The sequence below is a fragment of the Gavialis gangeticus genome, unplaced genomic scaffold (assembly GCF_001723915.1).
Source record: "Gavialis gangeticus isolate Ggan-Ray unplaced genomic scaffold, GavGan_comp1, whole genome shotgun sequence".
In the NCBI taxonomy this organism is placed as follows: Eukaryota; Metazoa; Chordata; order Crocodylia; family Gavialidae; genus Gavialis; species Gavialis gangeticus.
Window position 1 is genome coordinate 628867 of NW_017728990.1, and position 9112 is coordinate 637978.

Consider the following 9112-nt stretch of genomic DNA (forward strand, 5'->3'; position numbering starts at 1 on the left):
TTGGTTTAAATACTTCAAGTCCCCATGGATCAGTTCCTTGGACACAGTAGCTGGCCACAAGGGTAGTTGTGAGAGTGACTGTGAACAGCCATTGGCTTAGGAGGTGGGCGGAGGGGCTCTGTCCTCAGTAGAGCGGGTGGCACAGCCTCTGAGTTGTGCATGGCAGCAGAGCCCTCCTCCCCCAAGCCAGCAGCTGGGAGGGGAGGAGTGGGGGATGCAAGCCAAACGCTCTTTATGCTTCTAGAAATCATCCTCTCTTCCATCGGCGGTTGCTCTGTAATAAACCTGACAACAACCACCCTTTGTGTTGTGCAGTGTCTGGGCTCGCAGAGGAGCAGGGGCGACCGGAGGCACTGGCCGTTCCAGCTGGATGCTGGGGCCAGAGTGGAATGAGCCCCTCGTACGGGCAGGGGCCAGGGGAAGGCCTGGCTTCCCGCGGGTGCTGACGCGGCCCCTGAGCAGTGGGGATGCGGATGCTGCAGGCGGGGGGAGGGGAGACGCCACAGCCCGAGACCCTATCGGCTCCCCCGGAGAAGAGGCCACGCCCCCTGCCTAGCTCGGGCGCCGATTGGCTCCAGAGAAGCCTCGCTCGAAATGTTAGGTAATCACTTGGGGCCAGAACCATTTCGCAAAACGAGGGGGGGGGCATAGCGGGTTTTTGCCTTGCAGTGGGAGTTAACAAGGAGCAGGCCTAGGACAGGGGCAGGCTTGTTGGAGGGTTTTTCCCGTCGTCTACGTTCCCACTGTCTTCGCCCCCCACTTCTTTGGTAAATGGTTGAGCCCAGAGCACTGGCCCACCCCCTTCCGTGCTGGCCCCACGTGCTTCCCCCAGTGGCGGCGCGGGCGGCAGCAGGTGGGTTCGTGCTGCGCGGCGGCGGCGGCCTTGGGCCCTGGGCCTGCTCGGGGGCGAGACGCGGCGGGGCCCTCGGCGGCGGGGCAGTGCTGAGGCTGGAGGCGCCCCCGCATCTCGCGCGGGCGGCCGGATCAGGCCGGAGCAAGCGCTTCCTCCGCGGCCCCGGGGACGGGACCCGTCCCCTGGGTCCGGCCAGCTCCTCCCTGGCCGGGGTGGGCTCTGTCACTACCCGGGGTTACCCCCGCCTGGCTGGTTCCCTCTGTCCCTTGAAATCCCTGGGTGGGGTGCGCGGGCTCTGCCCCTGGGTGCCCCCCGGCCCGGTCCGCGCCCGAGCAGCCTTCTGGGCCCTCGGCAAGCGCGGGATCCGTGCCCGCGGGCGGCTGAGAACCTGCCCCGCTTGCTCTCCCGGGCAGGATGGCTCCCAAGGGGCGGAAGAGGAAGGCAGAGGCCCCCGAGGCAAAGGCTGAGAAATCGGAGGCCTCGCAGGCCAAGGACAACCTCAATAAGTTACCAAAGAAGCAGCGGCGTGCGGGCAGCGCGGGGGCTGCGCCCCATGTGGTCATTGAGCACTGGTGAGTCCCTGTGCCTGGGTGCTGCTCAGTCCTGGTGGTGGGCACCAGAGCTGCCCCCTAAGGAGGGGTGGGTGGCAGTGGCTCTCTTTGGTGGAGAACGAGAGAAGCGTGGCCTGGAGCAGGGCTCCGTTTGTGGGGGGCCGAGCCAGACTGTGGTGCCTGGGACACGCTGGACAGATGGCACTGCCTGAGGGTGGCTGGTTGCAGCAGGATCCCAAGCCTGTCGGCCCCCGTCATTTCACATACGTGTTCCTTGCTATTGCTGCTGTCCCCCTATCCTTTTTCTCTGCCCATGGGTTAACCCCTTCTTCTCTTCTTGCAGTCAAAGCTGACGAGTGTATGGGCGCAATGCCAGTGCTGTGAGCGAGGCACTGCGCCATGCTGTTGACAACCTGACAGTGGAAATCAACCCTGAGAAACCGCGTAGGAATAGCTTCGAGGTGTCCCTGGTGAAGGAGGATGGAAGCAGTAAGTGCCGCCTTCGTGGGGAGGTAGGGCAGAGGTCCCATTTAGGTGGGGCCAGCACTTTGATGGACACTTGATGAGCTTCCTAGGAGCAGCACTTTCCCAGGGGTTCAGTGCTCTGAGAAGGAGGGTGGAGGCAGGCTGGGCAGTTTGGAGGTAGGCCCTTGTTGGACTGACCTCAGTGAGGCAAGGACCGTCCCTGCTCCCCCTCCAGGGCCTGCAGTACCAGTGGCTGTGAACACTAAGCCCCGCCATGGGCTATTGCAATATAACCCAGTGACCAGTACCCTCTCTGTAACCCCAAGCCTTCTTTGTTTGCATATTTTAGTGGTGGAGTTATGGAGTGGCATTAAGAAGGGGCCGCCTCGCAAGCTCAAGTTCCCTGAGCCAGAGAAGGTGGTCGAAGCACTGAAGAGCAGCTTGGCATAAAGCAAAATCAATGGGACAGGAGACAGAGGTGAGTTGTTCCTAGTGGGTTTTTCACAGAGATCATGTCTAGGGCAAAAGGAAGGACTGCATCTCCTCAGTCAGGGGCAGAGCTGAAAGGAAACCCCCCTACCTTAGAGTTACTGTGGCATTTAAAAACCAGTATGAGGGGGAATCCTGCATACTGGTGCAGATCTGATTTGTTAATGGATAAATCTGTGACTTCTTAATACTGAACCAAGCAGGGCTCTTTCCTCCTTGCCAGAATGGAGGGTCTCCCCTTGACTCTGCTGCAAGGCCCTGTCACTGGGGCTTGGTTTCCAAGTGTTGGCTGTGTGAGAATCAAGTCCCACTGGCAGTCTCCTGGCTGCATTGGTTCTGCATGGTAATACTTTCTCACAGCCATTAGCTGTCTCAGCAGGCATCAGGTCTGGTTCCCATGCACCCTTTTGCTGTTTTGCAGACCTGTTTAAAGGGATGTGGTGGGCTGAATGGTCCAGCAGGCTGCAGGCGTATAGCTAGGCCAGATGCCTCAGACTAGACACAGCCTGTACCAGCAAGGTGGGTGGGGGAAGGAATACCAAGATAAAGCTGGCTTAACTATTTTTTGTGAGGATGGGGTTCCTCTTGCCTGCCAAATACTGTTGGAGGGAAAGCAGCAGATAGAGAATGTGATTGAGTTCTGGATCCATAGCTTGGCTGCATAGCAGAAACCTGAGCATACACAGCATATTCCTCCTCTCCAGCCCTCAGGTTAGGGCCTGCTATCTACAGGACTCCCAACAAAAAAACCCCAAACAAAAAAATAACCCTTGTGACTTAGCACCTCCAGTGCAGGTAGGTGCTGTGGGAAAGCAAAATGCAGAGAGGATAAACTGCCCTGATGTCCCTAATGACTCTTGTAGTTTCAGGTCACTGTTGTTGCATCCTGGCCCAGTGACCTAACCACTCATCTTAGTAATCTGTGGACCTGAGTAACATGATAGCCTTCTTGGTGGGAATGTAGGGTGGGTAGTTAAATGCAACACCCCTTGTTCCTCTCTGAGGATCAACACCCTCTCTTCCTCTTCCCTTTGCAGCCAGGCTGAGAACCAGTCTACTCCTTGTGAGAACCAGAGCATTTATGAAGAGGTGTGACGAAGTGGGGGCACAAGCCAGACCCAGTCACATTTCTGATGCTGCAGCTCTATGCACAGGGAGCTGATGGCCACAGCATGCCACTCTGTTTTCCTCCTTACAAGAAACCAGCAATGACAATTTGTTGTAGTTCAGAATTTTGTAATAAAGTTTATAGAAAAGCCAGTGAGAACTCAACTTTGGCATGGGAGAGTCAGCTGTGTCTAACATCCTGCCTTGGGGGAAGGGAGTTAGGGATAACTGCTAGACACCCTGTCCCCTCTCAGGAAGTGTCTTCTGGTCTCATACAGTACAGCCTGCCACTAGGGGGAGATGACTGCCTGCTCTGCTGCAGCTCAGGCAATAGGATGTGAACACATCAGTACAAACAAGTCCAACACTTTATTTCAAATTGCAACCTATAACACTTATTCCAGCCTCTCCTTGCTGTTACCTGTTCTCTGGTGCCAAGGGGAATTCCTGGAGCAAAGTGACAAAGCCCTCCACTAAGAAAGGCAAAGGAAGCATCAGGACACACCCAGCTGACTTTACTTTTGTCATGAGAAATCAGTTGCAGCAGATTGGAGGTAATGAACACAGCAGTAGATTGAAGTTCAGAGAAAAGGGTCCAGATTACATAAGAAGACAAAGCTAGCAGTTCAGACAGCACTCTGTCTTGTGAGGGGTGGAGAACAGGGAAGGAAGAGATAAGGGACTGCCAGCTGAGTAAATGAACCACCTGCTGTTCACCTCAAGTGCTGGGGCAGGTACACAGGAATAGGGAGTTGAATGAAGGACTGTTGCTAGTATTATGGCTCTGCGTATTTGTCATTGAGGTGTCTGCTTGAAATGAGTTTAAGACTTGGTATGTCCACCCTGCAATGACTGTAGCTCACAGAAACTAATCTCAGCTGCCTACAAGCTAGCAAGCTCTAGTGGTGCAAGTGGCACAGAGCCTGAAGTGGGGGGCAGGGGTGGGATTCATGGACAGGGAATAGGGGACTTGAATCATAATCACCACCCAGCTTTACAAAAACACATTGCTTGAATGTCCTATGGTGTTTAAAAGCATCTGCAGATGTTGCTTTTTCATTTCTCTCAGAAGGCTGAAAAGGCTTGAGGGCTCCTCTTGGGCAGAAAGATGAGGAATTCCACATCTTGGCTGAAGCTCCCTGCTTTGGCCTAGATGCAAAGAACCAAAAAACATGCACACAGCATGCAAGCAAAAAGCCCTCTTGGTTCATTCTAGGAGTCTCAGACAAGATTTGGAGCTGATGGTTGTTAAACTAGCTAATGCAGACATTTCTTCACAAGCCAACAGTCACAGCAGTGTAGGTCTGAGACAGGGTAAGAGCATTAGGGACAGACTGGACAAGGGTCCCTGCAACAGGTGCAGACAGTGAAGAGAGTTGAGACATGAATGGAGATGAGTCAAATGCACAACAGAAGATAAAGTAAAACTGCAGCAAGGCCAGGACTATCCAGTGCCAGGCAGAAGCACTGGGAGGATGTTGCTGGATGTCCTCAATACTGAAGATTCACATCAGCTCCTTTGAAAAAAATTACAACACTGAAGCAAGCAAACTTCCTGACCTCCCTTCCCTTGATGGTTCTGCACCCTTTAAGTCTCCCTGGAGGCTATTCTTTCTCTTCTCAGCACACAAGCAGCTCTATCTTGCACATAAGTTAGTTCAGTGGGTCTCATGAAAAAAAAAACAACTTATAACCTGTGCACCTGTCTAGACTGCTGCCATAGCAAGCTCCTCAAAAAGGAACTGCTTAAGACCAAGCAGAGCAGGGCAGTTTCCACCCCACCATTCCTCTCTATCCCAATGCTATGGCAAGTTTCCTTTAAATGCAGCAGTCAGTAGAGCTCTATTAACTTTGCAGATGGTAAAGTAGGTCACACTGTGGCCACACCATTCTCAGCCCAGTTGCACCACCCCCAGGGAACTGCAGGGTGTTTCTGGTTCAAGCCAAATCCCAGCTGCAAAAGCAGACACTGCATCTTGACCTTGCCTCACTACTGGATCTACCCACCATGCCATCTGGAGGCTTACTCCCCCTCCCCTCTCTCCAGGAGTCTTTTAGCACCAAGGGAGGTCCTTCAGCAACCAGGGCCTGCAGGTTCCCAGCCTCAAACACCTGAATTTACTTATTCACTTAACAGCACCCTACCATGGTTAAGTATTAGCTGGGGCAACAGCATCTTGGGCATCAGCAGAGAGGGCCCCCTCACCAGAAATCAGGCCCTGCCACTGCTAGTTCAGAACATCCACCTCATCATCCGACTCCGAAGAGGGATCAGGCTTGACACACAGGACACTGATGGGAATCGGTCCTTCTTCGGCCCCTGTCACATCAATTATTTCATCCATCTTATCTCCTGGGCTGTCTGAGGGTGCTGTCAGGTGGCAGTCCCAGTGGCCATGCTCTTTAAGGCTGCTTTGCTGTAGCACCAATGGCACCTGAACATCAGGTGTAGTCTCCATTCCAGCAGTTTCTGCATAGACTGACCAGGTGGTACAGGGCTCCCATCTGTCCCCCCCACCATCTTCCACTGGAACAGGGGACCCCGAGTCTGACCGGGTTTCCTTCCTCCCAACCAATAGTGAATGGCATTGAAGACTGTGGGAACTGGAAAGTCCAGCAGACATGGGGCTGGGGCAGTAGCTACTTGGCAGAGCCTCATTAGGGTCTGCAGGGAAGGGTGGGACAAGCTGGCCACACACAGGGTATCCCACAGCATCTCCAGCTGCAGAGCTGAGAAGCGGGCTACCCCTACCCTGCTCCCCTCCTGGCATGAGTACTTCACTTGCCTCATTCCATTCTGGCCAAAGATGCATGTCCAGGGGTTGCCATTCCCTTCCTGCTGCTACATCAGCATCCACTAAAGCTGCATCTATCTGGCATGATGGGCCTGCAGAAGGCTGCCCATCGTCCACCTCTCCCAGCTTAGGGAGGCATGGACCTTCCATGGCACTGCTGTTGCCTGCTAGCATCGAGTCCAGCATCTGTTCCAGATCCCCTAAGGGAGCCAAGTTCCCAAATTCATCACCCTCACTCAGCTGGTCTAATGCAGTCCCTTCCAGCTCACAGGGGTTTCCACAGCCTGCTTGCTCTCCCATCAACACCTCTCCTAATGTCTGTTCCACAGAAGCCTCCTCAGGGAAGGGTGCAGTCTCTAGCCTTCCTGGCAGCAGCTCTGCAGAGCCAGCTGAGCATGTCCCTGGCAGCTCCAAGCAACTTAAGTTGCATGATTCAGAGGCTGAGGAGGATGCCACAAAGGACACGTCCTCTGTAGCAGGTTCTGCATCTCTCTCTCCTGTGGTTTTGGGGGCTCCCTGGGCAGCTGGCTCCTGTACCACTTCCCAGCAGCTACCATTGACAGCTTTCCTCAGCTTCACACGGCGGACATGCCCCTCCTCAGAGGCTGTGTCTGAACTGGAGGCTGATGTGCTTGGACTGCGCTTCTTGATACTGGCTTTCAGAGGTGCAGTGAAGCTTTGGCTTCCACATAAGAGGCTGGCCTGCTCTGGCTGGCTTGTCTCATCCCCCCCTGGCTTCTTCTGCCGCCATAGGCGCTTGATGGATGTGTGGGCCTTAGCGAGGCTCTTGGCACTGGGTGCCTCTGTGGCACCAATGCTGGCAGGAGGCGGCAGTTTCAGGCGGCTGAGCTTTATTTTCCTTGGCAGGGGTGAGCCCTCTGTGAGGTTCCCTCCCCCAGATGAGTTCTGCTGCACCTGCTTAGAGCTCCTCTTGCCCTGTGACCCTTCCCCTTTCCTCAGCACCCTCCCTCCACAAAGGCTCCTGACTAAGCAGCTCTGAGGTTTTGTACCTTCAGTCTCTGTGGGCAGTGCAGAAGTAACAGAGCTGTCCTGCATCCCCAACTGAGCCCCCTTGCTAGGGGCTGCTGCTGTGGCTGCCCCTTGCTGTACACATTCCCTTGGGCTGGCAGGCACTTCACTGTTATTTGAGAGCTTTGCTACAATGCCCTGCTTGCCAGCCACCATGGGGCTGGAAGTCCAGGGGACAGTGGGAGTTGGGGCAGGGCATGGCTCGCAGGCCTGCAACATGACCCTGGCAGAGATGGGAGCTGAGCTGGGCGACTGTAGGCACTCCCGGTTCAAGCGCCGGCCCAGGGCTTGCTTCACAAGCTTCCCACCCTCCAGCTTCAGTGACTCCAATTCTGACACTTGGAGCTGCCGGGCAGCAGCCAGGACATCCTGTGCCTCTTCCCGGGACACCTCCATCTCTGATGTGTACAAAAAATCCACCAGCTTCCTCAAAGTCCCAATCTTCAGTCCCCGGAGCTCCAGCACTACCTTGCGGCCCTTGGGCGGCATTTCGCGCTCCAGGCGCTCTGTGAAGAAGGGGCTGCACGCTGACAGGATGCAGCAATGAGCTGGGATGGCCTCGCCTGCAAACAAAGGAGTGACAATCAGTACCATGCATTAGTCCAGCTCTACCACTAAATTAGCCATTACTGCTCTCCTCCAACTCCTCTTGACACTGGGTACTTTCACTGGGGGTGGCAAAAGCCCCTCTAGGCTGCCTAGGGAGGGTGGGAATAAACAGAAACCCAGTTTACCTTAATTCTGGCATCCTTGAAAATCACACTGCATCCAACCCACACCTTGGGTATGCTACATGTCATCACTATTGCCAAACCCAAAAGTATAAAAGCCATGGGTGAGAAACCCTCTATCTAAATAACCGTCCATTTAGCAGGGCATTTTTTTTTTTGCTCCTGTTGGTTTCTGAATAGTCAGGACAGTCTCACTTCAGGCTTCTAAAGTTTCCTCCTCCCAAGGAGAGCTAGAAGCTCCCTTTGGATTTTAAGTGAAATCTGAGAGTCTCTTGAAATCTCTTGACTCCAGCAGCTGTGGTTATAAGAAAAAGCAACAAATATCACAGGAGTTACAGTAACATCAGAAGAGTTGGCAATACTCAGTTATGGTTCTTGAAGCAGCCCTAACTCAACTGTCTTAGAAGATCTCTCCAAAGGAAAGACATCTGCAATCTTTCCCACTCCTCTAACAGACACATGCATATTTTCAACTGTATTATCAGTCAAGTAACGCTAATTAACAAACTCCACCCTCAGTAAAAACAAGCTGCTTGTTCCCATTTTTAAACAAGCAAAAAATAACATATTTTTGTCCCCTTCTCCTGTGTCTCAGTCCCTGATTGCTTAGACTACACCCCAGAGTGCTTACACAATGCAGACAGCCACCATTAGCTACTGAAGAGACTGCAAAGGGGACTCTGGGCACAAACCAGCTATACAGCAGGTCCCAGAACCCTGATGAGTAGGGATTTTCCTGAGGAACATATACATTTCTCTTAGTGCAGCCCTGACCCAGCTTTGAACATTCCCACCCCCGAGCAGCGCTGCTTATAGCAGACTTAGGCAAGCATTAGCTCAGAAGGCTGTGGAGGCAGTCATTTAGGCTGCATCCCTGTTTGGCTCTTAAGGAAGTCAGCAGCAAGGAAGCTGGTGCTTGGGCCAAAATTCCCCTGCTGCAATACAGCATACTCCCAATAAAGATAGGCCTGGGTGGAGAGAGAGGAAAAGCACAGAGGAAGGTGCAACACTCCTAGATTTTTAACCATTCAAGACTGCCTTAACAGAGGAAATATCCTGATTGCATTTACATTTCCCCTTCCAAGCAAGAGC

General features: G+C 53.7%; 2 protein-coding genes across 4 annotated transcripts in view; one reads left to right on the forward strand and one right to left on the reverse strand.

Annotated features, from left to right (window-relative positions):
- The first annotated feature begins 374 nt into the window (after nt 1–374).
- Nucleotides 375–3618, forward strand: SELENOH (selenoprotein H). 3 transcript variants are annotated; one of them, XM_019514717.1, is made up of 5 exons: nt 375–439; nt 1267–1425; nt 1748–1893; nt 2219–2347; nt 3396–3618. In XM_019514717.1, the coding sequence occupies exons 1-4, from the start codon at nt 390–392 to the stop codon at nt 2317–2319; spliced, it is 456 nt and encodes a 151-aa protein (XP_019370262.1). In that variant the 5' UTR covers nt 375–389; the 3' UTR covers nt 2320–2347; nt 3396–3618. The 3 variants fall into 3 exon arrangements, with proteins under 3 accessions (XP_019370262.1, XP_019370247.1, XP_019370253.1); XM_019514702.1 differs by lacking the exon at nt 375–439 and adding an exon at nt 459–601; XM_019514708.1 differs by lacking the exon at nt 375–439 and adding an exon at nt 763–857 and having other exon boundaries at nt 1264–1425.
- A 199-nt stretch (nt 3619–3817) lies between these two features.
- BTBD18 (BTB domain containing 18) overlaps nt 3818–9112 on the reverse strand; it is an 11784-nt gene continuing 6489 nt past the window's right edge. Inside the window, exon 2 of the mRNA XM_019514677.1 lies at nt 3818–7852. Within this exon, the coding sequence (XP_019370222.1) occupies nt 5694–7852 (2159 nt within the window). The 3' untranslated portion in view covers nt 3818–5693. The remainder of the gene's footprint in view (nt 7853–9112) is intronic.